Raw genomic sequence first — 23,616 nt, 5'->3', positions numbered from 1 at the left:
ACTTATTCAGTAAATTCAGGTGTTGATATTATAACTGTTCTCACAGGCTCCACCGGCTCCAGATACTAGGATGTGAGGAGCTTATCATCAGGCCCTGAGCTACTATGTGTGGGTGCACAGCCGTAGTTTTATACCGTAGATATGTATCATTATATCCTTTTAAATATAGAAAAATTGCAACAAAAAAATGCTGAATTTTATAATTGTCCATAAAGGAGGTCTCTTTGGATAATTCCCTGTTGCTGCCGTGTGAACCCTAATATCATGTTGATAGGACAAGGAGTATACAGACAACACAGCAAGGGCTCGCAGCTGCTTCTTTCTGTGAGGTAACACATTTCCATGCTTGTTTGTTTTATCACAGGAGCGAGTGTTTCTGCATTGTCGCCAGCCTTGTGAGTGCATCATAAATCAAGTCAGTGACGTGTGACAGGAACACTCACTCCTGTGATAAGACAAACAGGCAAGGAAATGTGTTACCTCACAAAAAGCAGCAGCAGCGAGCCCTTGCTGTGTTGTCGGTATACTCTCACGTTTCGTTTCCTGACCAGGAGCTGTAGTATGTGGCAATCGTAAACTGGGGCAACTCTGCATGGCTGAACATTGCAAATAAAATCAAAACAAAATCAAATCTTTATTTTTATATAGCGCTAACATATTCCGCAGCGCTTTACATCAGGAACACTGTCCCCATTGGGGCTCACAATCTAAAGTCCCTATCTGTATGTCTTTGGCATGTGGGAGGAAACCCACGCAAACACAGGGAGAACATACAAACTCCTTGCAGATGGTGTCCTCGGTGGGATTTGAACCCAGGACCCCAGCACTGCAAGACTGCAGTGCTAACCACTGAGCCACTGTGCTGCCCACATAAGACAGCACATAGCAGGGGTACATTTGTAAGATTCTCAGCACAGGAACAGTTAACTGTTATGATTCAGGGACCGGGAGGATCAAAAAATGCGTAATCCCAAAAGGTAACAGAGTGACTGGAACCTTAACGGACTGCAGACCTAATCCTGACACACAAGTAGAAGTAGCCATGGGACAAGCCTACGATGACCTGGTCGTCTCGACACAGCCGGAGAACTAAATATGCTCACAGATAGAGATATAAGAAAGCTAATCTGCCTCGGAGTAATCCCCAAAGATAGATAGCCCCCCACATGTAAAGGCTACGGTGATATTGAAAAAAACAATACAAAGCTAGAAAAGACAGATTCAGCAAAGGTAAGGCCCAAACTTTCTTTATAGGAAAGGATAGGAAAGAGCAACTGTCTGCAACCGTAAAAAACCCTAATATATACCAGCACTTCTGATATGGAAAAATCCTGAGGTCACACAACCTCTCCCCCACTGTATCAGCACTCTGATGTTACTGGGATCCAAAAACACTAATATAGATGAGGGACTGAATTAATGCCAAGCATGACAAACACAATAACTTGCAGAATCATGGCTCTGGGTATACAGACACTCCCAGCAGGGAATGATCCAACTCCACCAAGAACTCCACACAGACAAAATAGGAATCAAGCATTAGTATCAAAGCAGAAAAAAATAACAAGAAAGTGGAGAACAAACAGCAGAGGTACAAGACCAACTTATCTGAGAGGAGTTCTGGTAGTGAGAAAAGCTGGTTACAGAATGTCCTTAACACACAGGAGACATTGAGCACCGGCAAGTAACAAGAGAAAACTACTCAGTTATATAGTCCCAATCTGACCCTGATTGCCAGTCCTCTATAGGTGTGTGGATTTCATTCCACAAATTAACTGCACCGCCAGCACTGACCACAAGAGGGAGCCCCAAACTGGAAAATGTATTCACAACAGTTACCTAATAGATAAAACATCTCTGAATATCTAAATCACCAACACGCACTCTTACATTTAATGCGGATCAGTCACCAGATTTTACAATGGTATGTCAACTAATCGTATACCTACTATAAAAATTCATGGCAGAATGGTAGGTCTAATCCTAAAGAGTAAGAGACTCATGAGTCCAAGTGTATTTGGTTTCCACCCACCCAGCGTGACCGGCAGCCGCAGCTTGTACTGTGCAGTTTGAGATATCGGCAGCAGCAGTGATGGACAATGACTTATTGTCATTATAAATGGGTGGAGATTCAGAAGCATCTGGGAGGGAGAACACTGAGGGGCTTTCAGTCATGCCAAGTTGCTAAAGACTCAGCGGAAGGAGGGGAGGACACCAAGGAGCTATCAGTTATGCAAGGTGGACAGAGATCAAGCAGCAGAGTGAACACTTAGGGGTACTTTACACGCTGCGACATCGGCTAGCGATGTCAAGCGCGATAGCACCCGCCCCCGTCGCACATGCGATATGCGGTGATAGCTGCCGTAGCGAACATTATCGCTACTGCAGCTTCACACGCACATACCTGGTCGGCGACGTCACGGTGACTGCCGAACAATCCCTCCCTCAAGGGGGAGGTGCGTTCGGCGTCACTGCAACGTCACTAAGCGGCTGGCCAATAGAAGCAGAGGGGCGGAGATGAGCAGGACGTAACATTCCGCCCATCTTCTCCCTTCCGCATTGCCGTCGGGACGCAGGTAAGGAGCTGTTTGTCGCTCCTGCGGCTTCACACACAGCGATGTGTACTTCTGCAGGAACGAGGAACAACATCGTATCTGCAGGTGTAACGACATTATGGAATGGAGCGACGTGTCACTGATCTACGATTTTTCACGTTTTTTGCGATCGGTGATCGTCGTTCCTAGGGTTTACACGTTGCGATGTCGGTAACGCTGCCGGATGTGCGTCACTAACGACATGACCCCGACGATATTTCGTTACCGATGTCGCAACGTGTAAAGTACCCCTTAGAATCGGGCTGGGTGGATTGAGATTCAGCAACAGGGAGGGAGAACACTAAGGAGCTTTCAGTTATGCACTGTTATGGGAAATGCAGCAGCAGCAAAAAGGAGGACATTGGGGATCTTCGCCAGGCTAGGTGGGTGTGGATTCAGCAGCAGGGAGGGAGAACACTGAGGAGGTGTAAGTTATGCAACGTGCATTGAGATTCAGCAGCAAGGAGGAGGCTACTGAGGATCTTTGTCAGACTAGGTGGGTTGAGATTGAGTAGCAGGGAGAGAAAACACTGAGGAGCTGTCAATTATGCAAAGTACATGAAGATTCAGCAGCACCAAGGAGGAGGACACTGAGGATTTTTGTCAGACTGGGTAAATGGAGATGCAGCATTAGAAAGGGGGGGATACTGAGGAGCTGTCAGTTATGCATAGTTATGGGATATTCAGCAGTAAGGAGGAGGACACAGGATTTTTGATAGGCTAGGTAGATGGAGATGCAGCAGGGAGGGGGGATACTGAGGAGGTATCAGTTATGCATTGGTATGAGACATTCAGCAGCAGCTGTAAGGAGGAAAGCACTGAGGATCTTTGTTAGGTTGGTGGAGACCAGCAGCAGGGAGGGAGAACACTGAGGATCTTTGTTAGGTTGGTGGAGACCAGCAGCAGGGAGGGAGAACACTGAGGAGCTTTGTTAGGTTGGTGGAGACCAGCAGCAGGGAGGGAGAACACTGAGGATCTTTGTTAGGTTGGTGGAGACCAGCAGCAGGGAGGGAGAACACTGAGGAGCTTTGTTAGGTTGGTGGAGACCAGCAGCAGGGAGGGAGAACACTGAGGAGCTTTGTTAGGTTGGTGGAGACCAGCAGCAGGGAGGGAGAACACTGAGGAGCTTTGTTAGGTTGGTGGAGACCAGCAGCAGGGAGGGAGAACACTGAGGAGCTTTGTTAGGTTGGTGGAGACCAGCACCAGGGAGGGAGAACACTGAGGAGCTTTGTTAGGTTGGTGGAGACCAGCAGCAGGGAGGGAGAACACTGAGGAGCTTTGTTAGGTTGGTGGAGACCAGCAGCAGGGAGGGAGAACACTGAAGATCTTTGTTAGGTTGGTGGAGACCAGCAGCAGGGAGGGAGAACACTGAGGATCTTTGTTAGGTTGGTGGAGACCAGCAGCAGGGAGGGAGAACACTGAGGATCTTTGTTAGGTTGGTGGAGACCAGCAGCAGGGAGGGAGAACACTGAGGATCTTTGTTAGGTTGGTGGAGACCAGCAGCAGGGAGGGAGAACACTGAGGAGCTTTCAGTTATGCAAGGTAGTAGGAGATTCAGCATCAATGAGGAGGACATTGAGTAGCCGCCAGGTTAGGTGAGTTGAGATTCAGCAGCAGCAGGGAGGGGGAACACTGAGGAGCTGTCAGGCAAGGTAGGCAGAGTTTCAGCACCAGCAGAGAGGAGGAGAATGAGGAGCTGTCAATCAAACTAGGTGGGCTAGAGATTGAGTTCAATTTTTCTAATAATTATACAGCCGTTCTGGCACTAATTTTCAAAGTAAATACAAGAGCCTCATCAGGTCTATGACATCTATTTAGTAATCTATGCAGTTTATATTGTGAAAGATTGACTCAAAAACCCAAATTACATGCTCGAAAAAAATCTCTCTCTATTTTATACATGATAAAATTCTACTTTGTGTCCCCGGGCTCCTTCTAGGGCAGAGGAGCAATGCACCGCACGCCGTGTGTATGGGTGGTTGAAGGCCTTGGTAAAGTTTTGATTATAGGGACTAAACACCCTGTGGCCACCATGACATCTCCTCGGATGTAGCCTCTCGGTGATCTGGTAGAAAAGCTTTATGTCTCGGTTTCTTGCATTTTTGAACTGTAGGAAAACCCCTTTAAATGTCCGTAATATATATATTTTTTTTTTCACACTAGTAGATGTATCGCTGCTGTTTACCCCTTTCTTAAGGTTGCAGTGACTGATCCTGACCTCTTTAATCTGAGCGTGTGATGTCCGGCATTGCCTCGCGTTATCAGCAGCCCGGTCAGGATCCATAAGATGCCACAAGCTGTTGAATCTCCGGTTTAGGGGGGAGGATTTCAGACAAACCGTTCTACACAGACACATTTTCCAGTCTTCTCACAATTCTATTGCATTGCCCAAAGCGGCCTTCTTCAAAGAGCCACCGCACAACAAAGGAGGAGCTGGCAACCTCAGTATTATGTTATCTGAGCTCGGCAGTCCTGATGTACACTGTGCATGGCGTCCTTCGGAGATTTGAGGAATACGGCTGCATTTTATACTGGGAGGAAAAAAGATGTATTGTTCCATGTTTGCTGAAGCCCAATGATAGGAAGGACGACGGTGCAGCAGGTGGGAACCTAAGGCTGTGTGTGCAGTGTGTGCAAAAGAGCTTGGAGTCATGGACATCCTGGCATATGGGATGCCTAAATGTATTATGCATTTATATATGGTGCCAACAAAGAATGTTTTACTTTGCATTGGTCTTTTTGTCTTTTGGGGGCATATGATATTATACCCAGGTCTCAAAGAGGCATAGCAAGGCTCCTACCTACCGGTACCGATCTACGTCCCCGCTTCCCGAGCCCAGAAGCAACTGTTTCTTCTGTCCCCCCTATAGTTACCATCTTGCCCACCCAGGATGTCAATTTCTTAGGAAGCCGATTAAGCTTAAAGGTATATGTGAGGCGCTGGCTACGGACTATTGGACCAATTGCTGTAGAGCGGAGTCTACGGCTCCAAGGGATGCAGACTTTTTCCAGCACGAACCACTGGTTACGTCGATCTCGTGTTTTATTAGATCTTTTCTTGCTCGTCCGTTTAAGGTGCAAAATAAAATGTTACTGGTTTACGAGGGGCAGCGTGGGAGACACAGTTCACACGTACACAAATCATGCCCATCCAGACCCTGAAGCCATGAGGCAAAGACATGTCGGCTGCACCTTATGTACACAGAAGGCCAGGCATGAGATTGGTAATTAGAGTAAAGCAATCATTACAGTACTCTGTCGCAGGGGCCTCAATTAAGCCATTGGTCTCCCAGCCACTTGTACCATTATGTGGATACTTATAGTAGACTCGGAGGAGCCATCACCATAGGGGGTCTCAAATGTAGTCCCAGATAAGGGGCTCGACCTCCGTAAAATACCTGCCCCAGTGTACAGCATTGGGAGAGTCCTCAGGGGCAGTTTGTGGTACTTAGGACACAACAGGGGGTCTCAAATGCAATTCCAGGTGAGGGGCTCGGCCTTAGTAAAATACCTCCCTCAGTGTACAGTTAGCATTGCGAGGGTCCTGAGGAACGGCTTGGGGTACTTAGGACACCACAGGGGGTCTCAAATGCAATCCCCGGTGAGGGGCTCGGCCTTAGTAAAACCTCCACCAATGCACATTTAGCAATAGGGGGCCTCTGGGTGGTAGTTTGGGGTACTTGGGACACTGACAAAGGGGTAGGGAGTTGTTGCCGGCTGGAGTTGGATACACATACTACTGTTGTGGTATCCGTCGAGTGGAGGTGCATGGGCTGTGATTGCAGACCATATCTGCTCAAGATACAAAGGTTGTGGACCTGCAAAAACTTGTGAAACAGTGGGTATCTCCTGGTACAGGAGCAGTGGAACTACTGGTCCCGGTTTGGGATCTCATTGACTGGTGGCATCTTTTGATGGCCATCTACCCAGAGTTGCTGTAAGACCATGGACAGAAGGTGTTTAACACTAGAAGTCCCAGAGAGGGGTCATTTAACATTTCTACCATTGGAACCCTATGGAGTTCGAAATTCATGGGACTTTTAGTGTTAACAGAACTCACAACCTCAGATGTTCACAGGGTCTTTCCGTCTTGTACTTTTAAGTGCACAGGATAAACCATACACGTTTAGTAGATGTAGGTCCCACCGATGGGAGGATCTACTTCCATCTCGAGAACTTCAATGTTACACTCTGTTGACAGTGGAGACGTTGTCGGAAATCCTACACAAGTTAATGGGAATTTTGACCACCTCTCCATTGACTGCAGCACATGATGGGGCCCTGATCTTGAGATCCCATTAGTGAGACTCTCCTCTACCATACATTTCTGGTGTATTTGGTGGATGTACCATACATGTAAAAGATTATACCTCTAGACTATGGGCACGTCCAGAGAAGCCCCATATGTAAAATGTAACATATTACCCTGATTAAGGGCAATGGGTTTACTTTGCACCAACTCAGCCGGGGCAACATCCTGAGAGCGAACAGTAAAACAGCAGAATTGTGAAAGCCGAAGTGTAGACTCAATATAACCTCGCATCAGTGTCAGTGTGTAGGACTTATCATAGGTAACTGAAGTGTCTGAGGACATCAGGTCCATACCCCTTTAAGAAGTAAAGCGCCTACCTACGTATTTCATTCCTAACTAGGAACCACTCAGAGTATTCGGCTCTACAGAGTAATCTTTGTCCTCATTCGGTGAATTACGAAATGTCTTGATGAAGAAAGCTTTAATCAGTCAAATCTGCTGTGATTTAGGGGGATTTTGTGTCTAATAATTACAGGCTGTTTGATCAGTGGATAAGAAAGGGATTACTGCTCCCTTTGAACATAGTAACTTTCTAATTGCATATATTTTCTTGACTAATCAAGAGGCTGCCCACCTGCCGAGACGGACCATTGCTAGGTTTTAGTTATGGGACACATGGAATAAAGACCAACAATAAGATTTGTTTTTAAGGTGAACAGAATGGCCGTCTGTCGTACGATTATCCTGTCTGGTTTTACATTGAGATGTGTTTTCTTAATTAGATGATATAATATAAATAAAAATTTCCACCTTTCATCATCATCATTTTGTTTTTAGGCCTTAAGTTCCATTCTGATTAATTTCTTGAAATTTCTGCATAGTTGCAGAGTTAATGGTGTTAACTCTACTAATATAGGGGATTTTAAGCCCATGCGACATCGGAGGTCAATAGGAGAATAGCTATGGGCTAATTAACAAAGTCACTGGAAAAGGTCCTCAAATCGAGGAACATTTCACTGGTGATGAAGACACGGCTCGTACATAGTCTGGTCTTTTCTGTAGTAACATATGGATTCAAAACCTGCATGATAAAGAAACAAGACAGAAGAAGAATCAACGCCTTCGAAATGTGGTGCTGAGAAGACCCTGATGGACCCGTCTAGGCGGAGAAGACCCTGATGGACCCGTCTAGGCGGAGAAGACCCTGGTGGACCCGTCTAGGCGGAGAAGACCCTGGTGGACCCGTCTAGGTCGAGAAGACCCTAGTGGACCCGTCTAGGCGGAGAAGACCCTGATGGACCCGTCTAGGCGGATAGGACTCTGATGGACCGGTCTAGGCGGAGAAGACCCTGATGGACCCGTCTAGGCGGAGAAGACCCTGATGGACCCGTCTAGGCGGAGAAGACCCTGATGGACCCGTCTAGGCGGAGAAGACCCTGGTGGACCCGTCTAGGCTTCTCAATTTCAATCTTCCTACAGAGCGTTCAGCCATCATCTCACCATGGCTCGAGATCCAGCTGAAGGCCGTTAAAAAAAACAAAAAAAAAAACCTCATGCTACAATAAAGCTATATAAAAAAATGTTAGTGTAAATACATAAACACTGCCTAAAATAGCAGTCAATTTGCTGTGCTCTTTGAAATATAGCAATGTGGAAAATCCGGTGCATGGTAGTGAGGTGATATTGGGTGTTGTAGTGCGGCTTCTCACACACGTATCACAGCAATAGGATTTAATGGTGTTTTCCCCTTCATCACGATTATTGGGGCAGGGATATAGGCTGCAGGTCTTTTCGCAGAGGAAAGCTCTGATATGAGAGAGCAATAAAGTCTCCTAATCCAGGCAAATGAAAGTGTCACTCTGTGGGGCTGAGAGATACAGGGAGGCTATATAGCACAGGAGTATATATATCGTACACGAGGATAAGGATCTCCTTGCAGTAAAATCCCAATACTTGTGTAATCTGTGATAAACAACTAACGTTAGATAGATAAAGATACCCGGAGCTGTCTGACGTGTTCTGTGATCACAAATTACAATTCTACTCTTTTCTTATGGCTTTCCTGTGCTAACCATTTCTCGTATATTCCCATACTATTTCTTGTATTGGCGTTGTCCGTGTGACTACTGCTGCAGCCAGTGGTGGCTCAGTCAGTGTAAACCCCATCAGACTAACGTAGGCCGAACCTGCCAATATGGACGGGTTAGGCTGACAGTCTAATGTGGCCATGGACAGATGATTGTTGCGTTAAGGATCCGGCATGCTGGTTTTGGATTGCCAATCCTTGCGTTCTCGAAGGCCTCCTTCACATATCCATGTTTCCAATATGTGTTGTATCCATTTTTTGCACATTGAGACATGTCCATTTTTTTCCCCACCAGCACGGATGACAAAGACCAATACAAGTCTATGGGTCTTTGAAAAACATGTAGAGCACATGGGTGATATCTGTGTGCCATCCATGTGCACTACGTGTATCACATTGAAAAGTATAGGAGAGGTTTCGTAACTTTCTTGATTCATACCAGAAAAATGCTGATGGTAAGAATGGACACCTTAATGACAGACGGATCCAAAACACTGACACCAGTACCATTTTTTCACATGTGTTTGTGTGTGGAGGCCTAAGAAGTAAGCAGCCACCAAAGATGTCTTGAAGTGTCTCTCTCCTAAGGACCACGAGCACTTTGGTCAATAGCCATCAAACGTGTATTGGGAGCTTTAGAGTTGCCCGATCTACTCTACAAAGGGTCACCTCTTCAGATCGTGAAGCGCACACGGACAATAAACTTAAAGAGGATATTTGGGACTGTGTAAAAAAACAAACAAAACAATGTACCTAAGCACTAACGGGAAGGTAGTTACTAACTGCTTGCCTGTTGTGCCCGGCACAGTTCTTTGCTGGCACAGAGGGTGGGTGAAGAACGGTGCCGGGCATTAGCTAACCTCCCTGTTAGTGGCACATTTTTGTTTTACAAAGTCACAGATATCCCCTTTAAAAGGATTGTCCACTAAATTTATATTGATGGCCTATCCTTATGGTGGTGTCACACATAGCGACGCAGCTGCGATCACAACCAGCGATCTGACCTTATCAGGATCGCTGCTGCGTTGTTACATGGTCGCTGGTGAGCTGTCAAACAGGCAGATCTCACCAGCGACCAGTGACCAGCCCCCAGCCAGCAGCGACGCGTGGAAGCGTAACTAAGGTAAATATCGGGTAACCAAGGAAAGCACTTCTCTTGGTTACCCGATATTTACCTTAGTTACTAGCGTCCGCCGCTCTCACGCTGCCAGTGCCGGCTCCCTGTTCCCTGCACTCCTAGCCAGAGTACACATCGGGTTAATTACCCGATGTGTACACCAGCTACGTATGCAGGGAGCCGGCACTGGCAGCGTGAGAGTGGCGGATGCTAGTAACTAAGGTAAATATCGGGTAACCAAGGAAAGGGCTTCTTGGTTACCCGATGTTTACCGTGGTTACAGCTTACCGCAGGCTGCCAGACGCCGGCTCCCTGCACATTCAGATCGTTGCTCTCCCGCTGTGAAGCACACATCGCTGTGTGTGACAGCGAGAGAGCAACGTCTAAAAAATGAAGCAGGACATTCAGCAACGACCGGCGACCTCACAGCAGGGGCCAGATCGTTGCTAGATGTCACACACAGCGACAGCGACGGGACGTCGCTGCTACGTCACAGAAAATGGTGACTTAGCAGTGACATCGTTGTCGTCGTCGCTATGTGTGACACCACCTTTAGGAGAGGTCATCAATGTCTGATCGGCCAGGGTCTGACACCTGGTACCCCGCCAATCAGCTGCTCCCTGTACGGGCGGCAGCAGCATGCAGCCGGAGGTGCACAGTTGTGGAGCTGCCCCGTCTCCTGCTTGTGGCGGCGGCCGGGTACTGCACATCTGCCTCCCATTGATTTGAGTAGGAGGCAGCTGTCCTGTACCCGGGCCGCAGCCGGTATCTGAAGACGGCACAGGTCCAGAGCGGAGCATTTCCAATCGCCTGATGCCATCGCCGGCTCTGAGAACAGCTGATCTGCGGATGTGCCTGCTGTCGGACCCCGTCAGATCACACATTGATGACCAATCCTAAGGATAAGCCATCAATATAAAAGTAGTGGACAACCCCTTTAAGTGTCAGGTTAATATGGCTCCGAGGAAAGTCCCAGAGTCTGCATTTATTATACCAAGTAGATAAAAGCTTAGAAGTTAAGGAATGTGCGATAAAATTGCAGAAAATCAGCAAGAATCATTGTTTCTCAAAAAGCCAGTCTCGTGCAGTACAGTCACCACATCTCCCAGCATGTCTGCACATCAGCGGTGTGAACCTAGAAAAGACGCATTTTATCCTCCATTACAGATTACAACATCTTCAGCTGTTATTAGAGGTAATAATCAGCGAAACATCTCCGTCTCACTGTCGCCTTATATAAGGGGCGAAACACGTTTGTTATCTGCCGCTCCAATAATCTGCAAAACAGAGAACATTTCAGGCCCCCGAGAACACGTAGTGTATTGTGTTTAATACATGCCCAGATGTCCCGGAGGCGGGGGACCTATAAATATGTTATTTATTTTTACTTGGTTTTATAGATGTTCCTATTTTAATTGAGGTGGGGCTTTAATGTTCCATGTATGTTTGCTAGTCTATGATCATGGATGGCTCCTCAGGACGCACCATCCTCTGGGTCAGTTTTATCTAAATACCTTTATTACCCATAGCAACCAATCACAGAGCACCTTTCATTTTCTCAAAGCTATTTAAAAACAAACAGCTGAGCTCTGATTGGTTGCTATGGACAACAAACGTTTTACTAAATGAGGCCTTTAAAAAAAAAAAGCCTTGTTGCCCTTAGTAACCAAAGGACAACAAGACTTGTCTTTAGGCCTCATTTAGTAAAACTGTCTTAGTTGTCCATAGCAACCAATCAGAGCTCAGCTTTTATTTTTTAAATAGCACTGGTAAAATGAAAGCTACTCTATCATTGGTTGCTAGGGGCAACAAAAATCATTTTCCTTGTAGACTGCTTTGATAACGCAGGCCCAATAGTAAATATGTCTCTGATATCTGATTGGTTGCTATGGACAACAACTGGTTTACTAAATGAGAAACCCCCCCCGAAAAAAAAAAAAGCTTTGTCGCCCTTAGTAACCAAAGGACAACAAGACTTTTGCCTTTAGGTCACATTTAGTAAAACTGTCTTAGTTGTCCATAGCAACCAGAGCTCAGCTTTTATTTTGTAAATAGCACTGGTAAAATGAAAGCTGCTCTATCATTGGTTGCTAGGGGCAACCAAAATTGTTTTCCTTATAGACTGCTTTGATAACGCAGGCCCAGTAGTAAATATGTGTCTGATTTCTGATTGGTTGCAATGGACAACAGATTTACTAAATGAGACCCCCCCCCCACTTTCCCCCACCCCAAAAAAAAAGCCTTGTTGCCCTTAGTAACCAAAGGACAAGACTTTTGTCTTTAGGCCTCATTTAATAAAACTCTTAGTTGTCCATAGCAACCAATCAGAGCTCAGCTTTTTATTTTTTAAATAGCACTGGTAAATGAAAGCTGCTCTGTGATTGGTTACAACAAAAATCGTTGTCCTTTTAGACCACATTGATAACTATGGCTGGTAAGGACCAGAGATAACAGCAGAGAAATGGGGGACAGGGGACTGTTTTGGGGGTTTTTGTCAATTACAGGTATAAAAATGTTTGTTTATAGCCATAGATCACAAAACCCATCTCCACCTTCACAGCGGACAGCGTGCGTCCATGAGGTGTGCTGTTGCCATGACAAAGAGCCTCCCCAGCGAGGGTTAAATGGCGGGCTTCATGTAACCTGCATTGTGTTGGCAGACATAACCTGCGCTCTGAACTCTGGACGGCTCTCTGACACCACCCAGTGGCCAAAGGTTATTCCGTAAAAAGGAAAAAAAAAATTTGTACATTTTTTTTTTTTCTCGTTTTTGCTAAATCTATTATAGTAAATACATTCGACCGATCCGCCATAATATTAAAACCACTCACGGATGACGCGAATAGCGTTTGTTGTGACATTGGCAGCTGTCAAGAGGTGGAATATATTAGGCCGCAAGTGAAGTTGATGTGTTGGATATGAGAAAAATACGGACAAGCATAAATTGTGATGTCTTGACGACCGAGACAGCTTATCGCGGATAGCTGATCTGCTAGGGACACAGTTCTCTCTTGCGGAAATGGGAAGGCTGCAGACGATCAGCGTCTCGCTGATTGGCTGCAGCGCTCATGTGACATAATCGGCCACCACTGATGGCCTGCAGAGTTCCGTCTGATTACGTTCTTAAGGCCCCGTCTGACACGCCCAGATCATAGTTGCGATTTGCCGAGATCGCTCATAGGTCGTTTATTAGCGGTCACACGTAACGATCTCACATACGACGCAACATCGTTCAGCGATATATTGTTTGACCAAGGCGGTCGTGTGGATGTTGTTCGTCGTTGGCAGGGTGTCAAACGTAGCAATATGTCTGCTGCGTTCCAAACAAACAATATTTTGAAACTGAACGACATGTCAACGATTTTCACCCTGTTTGCGATCATTCGGAGTCGCACGTAGGTGTCACACGCAACGACGTTGCTAACGACTACGGAAGTATGTCACGAAAACTGTGACCCCGACGACATATCGTCAGATATTGTAGCGGGTAACGGGGCCTTTAGGCTTTGTGCACCCGCTGCAGATTTGGTGCAGAGATTTTCTGCATCAGATCTGCACGCTGTGGCAAAAAAACGCGTCAAAACCGAATGTAGTTTTTTGGCCTATGAAGAAAGTCAATGAATTGAAGTCAATTCTTGAAAAAACGCTGCTAAACTTGACCAATAATTGACATGCTGTATCAAAATCTGCATCAAAACTGCACAGAAAAAAACCGCACCATCTGCACAGCAAATCTACAATCCCTTAGACTTTGCTGGCTTCAGGAGAGGCATGCAGAGTTCTGAAAAACTGCGTCAAAAACCACAGCATGTGCACAGTGCCTTCATAATTATAATATATATATATATATATATGTGTATATATATATATATATATAATATAGAGAGAGAGACACAGATACAACTGTAGGACAGAGTTCAGGGCTCTGGTCTCTGCCGCCTCCATTTATTTTATTGGTTGCTTTCTGCTTCGTGTTAATGAGATGTTATCACAATCCCGAAGATCCGCCAGGAACATTTGTGCGGCCCGCGCCCCATACACAGCTGCTTTCCCTATTACCGGCCTCCCAGAACAACATTCTGACTTTCTCTGGCTCCATTATATCAGAACATCCTTCTGCTTCCACCCCGAGCACCGCAAAGAGGAATCACAGTTATAAAATATTAAATTGTCATTAATTGCAGACTCCACACAGGCCAACGGCAGACGAGGGAGAGAAGCAAAGAGCAACTGCTACAGTTGTCTCCTCTGCCTCTTTACATAAACTGTACACGGAAAAGAGGCAAGTAGATGGGTGTCATGGTTGAAAGACAACCCTGTGGTGTCCGGCTGCAGAAGGTCGCTGCGTTTTGGCTGATATTTCATTCTTTCTGAATGGAGTTCTATGTATCTTCCCCGTTAGGGTTAACTGTTTCCCTTTTGGACCCTGCAGATGTCTTGACAGTTCAGCTGCAAATCCTTATCCCCATTCCCTGTGTCTATATAAATGTGCATTACCCCTTGGTTTGTTGCCTGTGATAGTTTACTCCTATGCCGTCCAGATTGCAAGCAGTCGGCTTGAAATCTCCTGTAGTAACAAGTTGTATGTTGCTGTTATTATTCCAAAGTCATCTTACGGATAAGTCGTCCGTTTGTTTTCCCAGTGCGTTCTTTAGGTCTTAGTGGGGTTGACTAGTGCTCATCCCATCCGGTCACTACCTAGGGCTTATTTCAGTGCCAGGTATCCTGATCGGCGTATAGGTGTGGCACCTATCTAGGAACATCATGGGAGCCAGGGGCCAGCGGTCTGTTTTACCAGGTGGCACCATCTTCCCCCCTTCCCTAGAGCTAGGGTCCCCCCTTCCCCTTTTCGCCGTTCGTCTGATATTCCCCCATACCTAGAGTGACGTATGATGAATGGCCGGCCCAAGTTCTTTATTGTGTACAGGTAAGCACAGGGTGTAGATTGGCTTGGTTGGGAAGACATAACTAAAGTGATGGTCTCATGATTGTATCAGTCAGAATGGGGGCTCTATGAATCGGTCATGAGGTGCGTTAAATTAGTAAATGAGAAGATGGCAGACATGAAGCAGATGGGGAAAGAGGAGAATGAGAAGATTGGGGTTACAATTTGCAAAAAAATAGTGGATGTGAATATGGGCATAAACAAAAGGCTTGAGTAGAACATAAGCACAAGAGTTTCTGAACTCCTTGTACCAGTTGACCTACGGACCTGGCCCAAAAAACTCTCCCTTATTTTCATTCTGTAAGAAAAAGGCAAATTAGAATCCACGTCATGCCTAAATCTTGGTTTTAGGGCTTGCACATTTGTCCTGTAATTCAATCTCTTGACATCTACGTTGCATACATGACTCTTTAGAGTTTGATCTTTAGATCAGACTCGAAGAACTCAGTCCCTTGTTTCCACCATGTAAAGAATGAAGGATCAAGAAGCTCAGCAGAACCTGCCAAAGCCATGATTGGATTCATGGTCCCTACAGTACAGTCCCTGAAGCTGCTAGCCTCATAACGTTGAGTAGATGTCCTAAGTAGACTTTGGTGGTTGGAGTATTTTACGGAAGTAACGTACCCTTGTGATACACAGATATGCACCATACAAAAGTCCTACAGATGGGACATTCCCTGTTCACTTTGTCCAAAATGTAACATTTTGGACCATACACGCCGACGGGAAGCTTTTTGTGAGAATAATGGAAATATGGAAGGATGACCTGAGGAGCAAGAGTTGAGTGAGAGTTAGATTTTTAGGCCAATGTCAAATGTGGTCAATAACGAGAAGATAAAATTATTTCTTTCACATGTCTCAGACCAATGGGTGCCGGACTAGGGAAATGATCCTCGCTGGAAAGATTATGGATCCGTTTCTTGGTCGTTCTTGTTTTAATCAGTCCCCAACTCTGGTTTTGTAGGATTCGTGGAGCTCTTTAGCATGTGCATGGCCGATCTCCTCATTACATGCTTAGAGGGAAAATTACAACTCAGAAGGTCCAAACCATTTGACCACTCGGAGGATGTGCGCTTTACAGTGTAATGGTGAAGGATGCCGCAAATTGTCAGTATTAAACAGATTTTACCTGGTTTGACACGCAGCAGAATGAAGGACAGAAAGATGGCTCTCCGGCTGCCGGCAACGGCTAGAAATGCTGTTATGTGTTTAGTTCAGGGATTTCAAGTGCTACGTAGGAATGTTAATGTACCGTGGGCTGCGTGTGGACCGCACCTCACATTACACCTGCGTCTCTTCAGTTTCTTGTCTCGTTTCTTTTGTTATTTTCTTGAAATCCATGATGTTTTAGAGTTTTCCTTTTGTTGATGGGTTTTGCATTATTTGAGTTTTTAAAATACAATATCTTCGTACAGCAGTGAGGTTTCGCCATTTTTTGGCTACATACTTTTTCAGGGGTGTTTTGTAACAATCGGGGCGAAAGATGCAGCATCGTTACAGTTTTGTTGGGGTTTTTGCATCTTGCTAAAAAATGAGTCACTAAGAGGAAAAAAACTTGAGAAGTTTTTAGATTTTCACAATATCAGAGGAAAAAGACAAAGAAGACGGGGGGACAAGGAGGTCTAGAGGCTGATGGAGCATGAATTCATAGAATTTAAAGGGATTGTCCAGGACTAAATATACTAATGACCAGTCTGTAAGATATTAACGGGTAAAGAGCTTCCTAAATTGTGTAGTAGCTGCTCCTGAACACTGCATTTCAGCTTTTTTTTTTTTTTTAAGTGAATGAGAGATAAGGTACAGTGTCTGAAAGTGGCACGCCAAGCCGGAGATGACACCGGATCGGTCGGGGTGCAGTGAGTTGGACTCCAATTTAATATTGACCTATCCTATGGACACACAAACAAAAACTGACCAGCACCTCCTAACAGAATGAAGCAAGTGTGAACAGGTGCAAGCTGCTGTGACTGAAGCACGTGTGAACAGGTGCAAGCTGCTGTGACTGAAGCAAGTGTGAATAGGTACAAGCTGCTGTGACTGAAACTGCTTTGACCATAATATACACAAACCTAAGATGATGGCAGCCGCTGTGTGCACTCCGATATAGTCAGACACTACATATCTGAAATTTACACAGCATTACTGCCATATAGACTATAGTTAGAAAAGAGAGGAGCTGCTGCACTCTTTTTGGTTTGTATATTATGTATTCACGGCAGCTCGCACCTGTTCACACTTGCTTCATTCTGTTAATCGGGGCTGATCAGTTTTTGTTTTGTTTTTATTGAAGTACCTGTATACATTTGATGGTGGTGACTGTCTCCATTGTGACCAAGCTCCTTCTCCCGTCAGTTTAAGACGGAGTTCATTTGTCCAGAAATCATTCTATAGAACGGATCCAGATCTGTTGGCAAAAAATGTTCTGCAAACACAACTTTTTTTTGTCATTTTTGAAAAAAATAGATTTTTGCGGGATCTGGGTTTTTTTTAACATTGGAGTCTATAGATCCGTTAACTGATCACTATTTCTCTCCATTTGAAACTGATCCAGTAACAAAAAAAAAAAAACTGATCCTTTATAAATGCAAGATAAAGGGAGACTAACTAGCAATCGGTTACCTAATTTGTTTTCCACGGACTCCTTTGTTAAAAAAAAAAAAAAACGGGTCCAGCAGAAAACTTTTTTTCAAAATGGACAAAAAAAAGTTTGCACAATTTGTGATCAAACCGATTGCTGCTGGATCCATTCTAACAGATGATCACTCCTCTCTGCTGCTAATCGCCGTCCTCCGGCTTTGATTGACGTGGATGATGCGTCCTGCGTCATCCACATAGTGAAACGAAATCTCGCGCAGATGCACTTTGCTCTTCGCTACTGTGGGCAGAGCATAAAACACAAGATCCTTACTTTTATTATTAAAATGCAAGTGCACAATTTCTTTTCTTGTGTTTGCCAAATTGTCCTTCCGGCGCAAAACCGGAAAATGCCAAGCTCTCCGTACCGTAAGTCAGCCGTATCTATCCCACATTGCTGCCCTGACTTTTGACTATTGAAAAGTTAGCGAGGACCCCCTTAATTATCTAGAACCGTGAGAATGTCCTGACTTTGAAAAGGTCCATCCTAAATCTTACCTTTTAAAGATGTTAGAAGGGGGCTGCTTGGTCCCCCCAAACACCACGTTGGAGCGCATTGCGCGGCGTCCATGGTGCCTGGTGTGTGGCGGGTGCACGTGGCATCACAGCGGGCAGCGCTGCCTCTCCTCTATTCTCACATGTAACAATATCTCAGATATTTTCTCACGTTCCTCATCTGATTTGGACCTGCAGACTGTGCCTCCATTGGTGTCTGTGAGCGGCGTCGCTGGTTATATTAGCAGTTCAGCATCAGACGCCCCCATACAATTAGCTGTGAACTGTCATTTATTTAATTTAGACTTCTACTTAAAAACATAAAAAGATCACGGTATAGCGAGGTAGACCGACATCGGGGAAGCCGGGGGACGGCGGGCCTACTGGGCAACATTCAGGGAAATGTAGAAAACCATGGTCTCAAAAGTTTTAGCTCCAATGTGTTTGCTGAAGTGTGCAACACTTTATGAAAGAAAACTGGGGTAAATCATTTGGTAAATGTCCCCTAGTGGTGACTACACACAATCTTGTCTTGTATCTCTCTATACAGGGAGCTCCCCCTAGTGGTGGCTACAGACAGGATCTTATCATGTATCTCTGTATACAGGGAGCTCCCCCTAGTGGTGGCTGCAGACAGGATCTTATCATGTGTCTCTGTATACAGGGAGCTCCCCCTAGTGGTGGCTGCAGACAGAATCTTATCATGTGTCTCTGTATACAGGGAGCTCCCCCTAGTGGTGGCTGCAGACAGAATCTTATCATGTATCTCTGTATACAGGGAGCTCCCCCTAGTGGTGGCTGCAGACAGGATCTTATCATGTATCTCTGTATACAGGGAGCTCCCCCTAGTGGTGACTGCAGACAGGATCTTATCATGTATCTCTGTATACAGGGAGCTCCCCCTAGTGGTGGCTACAGACAGGATCTTATCATGTATCTCTGTATACAGGGAGCTCCCTCTAGTGGTGGCTACAGACAGGATCTTATCATGTATCTCTGTATACAGGGAGCTCCCCCTAGTGGTGGCTACAGACAGGATCTTATCATGTATCTCTGTATACAGGGAGCTCCCCCTAGTGGTGGCTACAGACAGGATCTTATCATGTATCTCTGTATACAGGGAGCTCCCCCTAGTGGTGGCTACAGACAGGATCTTATCATGTAACTCTGTATACAGGGAGCTCCCCCTAGTGGTGGCTACAGACAGGATCTTATCATGTAACTCTGTATACAGGGAGCTCCCCCTAGTGGTGGCTACAGACAGGATCTTATCATGTATCTCTGTATACAGGGAGCTCCCCCTAGTGGTAACTGCAGACAGGATCTTATCATGTATCTCTGTATACAGGGAGCTCCCCCTAGTGGTGACTGCAGACAGGATCTTATCATGTGTCTCTGTATACAGGGTGCTCCCCCTAGTGGTGACTGCAGACAGGATCTTATCATGTATCTCTGTATACAGGGAGCTCCCCCTAGTGGTGGCTGCAGACAGGATCTTATCATGTATCTCTGTATACAGGGAGCTCCCCCTAGTGGTGGCTGCAGACAGGATCTTATCATGTATCTCTGTATACAGGGAGCTCCCCCTAGTGGTGGCTGCAGACACAATCTTAGCATGTATCTCTGTATACAGGGAGCTCCCCCTAGTGGTAACTACAGACAGCATCTTATGTATTTCTGTGTATAAGGGAGCTCCCCCTAGTGGTGGCTGCAGACAGGATCTTAGCATGTATCTCTGTATACAGGGAGCTCCCTCTAGTGGTGTCTGCAGACAAAATCTTATCATGTGTCTCTGTATACAGGGTGCTCCCCCTAGTGGTGACTGCAGACAGGATCTTATCATGTATCTCTGTATACAGGGAGCTCCCCCTAGTGGTGGCTGCAGACAGGATCTTATCATGTATCTCTGTATACAGGGTGCTCCCCCTAGTGGTGGCTGCAGACAGGATCTTATCATGTATCTCTGTATACAGGGAGCTCCCCCTAGTGGTGGCTGCAGACACAATCTTAGCATGTATCTCTGTATACAGGGAGCTCCCCCTAGTGGTAACTACAGACAGAATCTTATGTATTTCTGTGTATAAGGGAGCTCCCCCTAGTGGAGACTGCAGACAGGATCTTATCATGTATCTCTGTATACAGGGAGCTCCCCCTAGTGGTAACTACAGACAGAATCTTATGTATTTCTGTGTATAAGGGAGCTCCCCCTAGTGGTGGCTGCAGACAGGATCTTATCATGTATCTCTGTATACATGGAGCTCCCTCTAGTGGTGGCTGCAGACAGAATCTTATCATGTATCTCTGTATACAGGGAGCTCCCCCTAGTGGTGGCTGCAGACAGGATCTTATCATGTATCTCTGTATACATGGAGCTCCCTCTAGTGGTGGCTGCAGACAGGATCTTATCATGTATCTCTGTATACAGGGAGCTCCCCCTAGTGGTGACTGCAGACAGGATCTTATCATGTATCTATGTACACAGTGCACTCCCCCTAGTGGTAACTACAGACAGAATCTTATGTATTTCTGTGTATAAGGGAGCTCCCCCTAGTGGTGGCTGCAGACAGGATCTTATCATGTATCTCTGTATACATGGAGCTCCCTCTAGTGGTGGCTGCAGACAGGATCTTATCATGTATCTCTGTATACAGGGAGCTCCCCCTAGTGGTGGCTGCAGACAGGATCTTATCATGTATCTCTGTACACAGGGAGCTCCCCCTAGTGGTGGCTGGAGACAGGATCTTATCTTATATCTGTGTATGCAGAGCTCTCCCTAGTAGTAGCTTCAGACAAAATCTTTTGTATTTCTGTATACAGGGAGCTCCCCCTAGTGGTGGCTGCAGACAACATATCATCATGTATTTCTGTATACAGGGAGTTCCCCTTAGCGGTGGCTGCAGACAGGATCTTATCATGCATCTATGTATACAGGGAGCTCCCCCTAGTGGTGGCTGCAGAGAGGATCTTATCATGTATCTATGTATACAGGGAGCTCCCCCTAGTGGTGGCTGCAGACAGGATCTTATCATGTATCTCTGTACACAGGGAGCTCCCCCTAGTGGTGGCTGGAGACAGGATCTTATCTTATATCTGTGTATGCAGAGCTCTCCCTAGTAGTAGCTTCAGACAAAATCTTTTGTATTTCTGTATACAGGGAGCTCCCCCTAGTGGTGGCTGCAGACAACATATCATCATGTATTTCTGTATACAGGGAGTTCCCCTTAGCGGTGGCTGCAGACAGGATCTTATCATGCATCTATGTATACAGGGAGCTCCCCCTAGTGGTGGCTGCAGAGAGGATCTTATCATGTATCTATGTATACAGGGAGCTCCCCCTAGTGGTGGCTGCAGACAGGATCTTATCATGCATCTATGTATACAGGGAGCTCCCCCTAGTGGTGACTGCAGACAGAATCTTATTTACATCTAGCATACTAGCTGCGATTGATCGAAGGATATATTAAAAAAAGACTGCACAAAATGTTGGACCTTTTTAGAATTAAAGTGATTTTTTCCCTCTAAAGCACTTTTTTTTGACTAGTGAAATCCATTGATTGGCCTATTTTGTACTGAATACTGTAAATTCATTATCAAACTTTTTTGGGGGGGCAGGAAATGTTATAAAATAGCAAATCTACACTCAATTTTTCAATCCTGCGTAAAAGCCATATCTGCCCCCTAATCTTTATACACAGTCACGGGCGGGCACATGACTTCTGCACAGCCAATCGGTGGCTTCAGTAGTCATGTGCGCTAACACTGGCGTCAATGCTCAGCAATGAGAGCCATGACCCGGGACCGCCAGAAGTAGAGAAGCATTTGGTGTTAGTTTTATTATATACTATTTGATGCTATATTTATATATTTTTAACCCTATATTGTGACAATTGTAATAAAGTTGATTTTTTGAGTTTTCTTCCGCACATGGCTGTCACTAGGGGGCACCAACTCTTACGAAGAATGTGTTACTGTCGCCTGTGAAAGCCATGGGCAAACTAAGACCCAAGTATTAATATAATAAGGATTGCTTTAAAAAGGAGGTTAACAGTTAAATTTCTTTTTGCTTTTAAGGAACAAACGTCAACGAGGCCAAACGAATCCTTAAAGAGAGCGGGCTGCCCATCACCTCTGCCAACGACCTGGACGATGCCGCCAGGAAGGCCGTCGCCAGCATCCGGAAGAAATAAAGACTCCGTCAGCAGCACACCGAGAAACCTCTAACAATGAATGTATCGCGGTTCTGCAGCGCAAAGCTGGAAAACCGATCAGGGCGTCTCCTAGTCCGGACGACCTCTCATAGATTAACATGAAGACATTGATAATCTGCACAAATCCTAATCTGTCACTGATTTTATACCAGTATTTTTCCACTCAAATGAAAGTTTTATTGAAGCCCGGAGCCTGCGGTGATACGTGGACTGTGTCTTTTATACATGTACTGTACAAGAACTTTATTTTTCTTCCAGACCATGAATTAATAAAGATTTCTTGATCTTATTAAGTCAAATTATTTAAGGGTTCTGCTGTCACACTAGGCACGGTCATGTACCAAAGGAAACCCCTGCATCTAGGGAAGGGGGGGGGATTGTAACCCCTGATCAAGCCTACCGCAGGGCCCTGGCTTCCCTCACCACCCTAGATAGGTTCCATACCTCTGTGCTGAGCTGGATACCTGACCCTGGCTGAGCCATGGCTAGCGAACAGGTGGGATGAGCGCTTAGTCAACCCCTCTATAGAAGACACGGGGGAAAGCAGATGAACAACTTATCTCCAGATGATTCACTGAGAAGTACAGCAAAGAAAAATGTTTCTTCAGATGAGTGCAAGCCAACTGCTTGCATCCGGAGCTTGAATAGGTTTTGAGTCTATCACCAGCACAGATACAAGGGGGATATGTCATGATCCAGGCTGGCTTTTCCCTGCTGCTGGCTACACCCAGCTCTGGCCTGGTCACGTCAGGGGTTAACTTTCCTTGCCTCGTTCTGGATCCAAGGACGCTATATTTTGCCTCTCTACCTATGGGTCAGTGCCAGTGATATTTCTGCCTTGCAGCGTGTATACTGGCTCTGGTGAGTTCCCGTTCTGTTCTGCCTCAATGCTACTGTGTCCGGACTTTGACCCTCCCCAAATTGGTCTACCTGTCCCGGTCCCTGACTGTCCCGGTCCGGACCGGTCTGTGGTTTGTGTTTCCCTCTGCATTCCTGATCTCCCGGCTTCCGACTCTGTTCTGTTTTCTGACTTTGATATTGATCCTCCCTTGCAGTGACTCGACTTTCCTGGCTAGACCCTGACTGTTTGAGTACTCTATTGCCCCCTGGTGATTCGCCTGTGAACTGCCTGCTGAAGTTACTCTGCTGTACTTCAGCTGCCTTTCTGTTAGTGTTTCTTTGTCTTTCCTTCACTACTCTGCTGCCACCTAGTGGGGATTACATTGTACTACGTCTTACTAGCCTTTGTACAACATGACAGGATGAGAGTATTTAGGCACACAAA

The 23,616-nt window shown here is 45.8% G+C and overlaps 1 protein-coding gene across 1 annotated transcript in view; it reads left to right on the top strand.

The window, feature by feature from the left end:
• Positions 1–22,620, top strand: part of SUCLG2 (succinate-CoA ligase GDP-forming subunit beta) — a 271,295-nt gene extending 248,675 nt beyond the window's left edge. Inside the window, exon 11 of the mRNA XM_075320699.1 lies at positions 22,195–22,620. Within this exon, the coding sequence (XP_075176814.1) occupies positions 22,195–22,310 (116 nt within the window). The 3' untranslated portion in view covers positions 22,311–22,620. The remainder of the gene's footprint in view (positions 1–22,194) is intronic.
• Positions 22,621–23,616: the final 996 nt, after the last annotated feature.

This window comes from Anomaloglossus baeobatrachus, chromosome 8, assembly GCF_048569485.1.
Source record: "Anomaloglossus baeobatrachus isolate aAnoBae1 chromosome 8, aAnoBae1.hap1, whole genome shotgun sequence".
In the NCBI taxonomy this organism is placed as follows: Eukaryota; Metazoa; Chordata; class Amphibia; order Anura; family Aromobatidae; genus Anomaloglossus; species Anomaloglossus baeobatrachus.
Note: the sequence above shows the minus strand (reverse complement) of the source record. Positions and strands in the feature narration are given on the sequence as shown.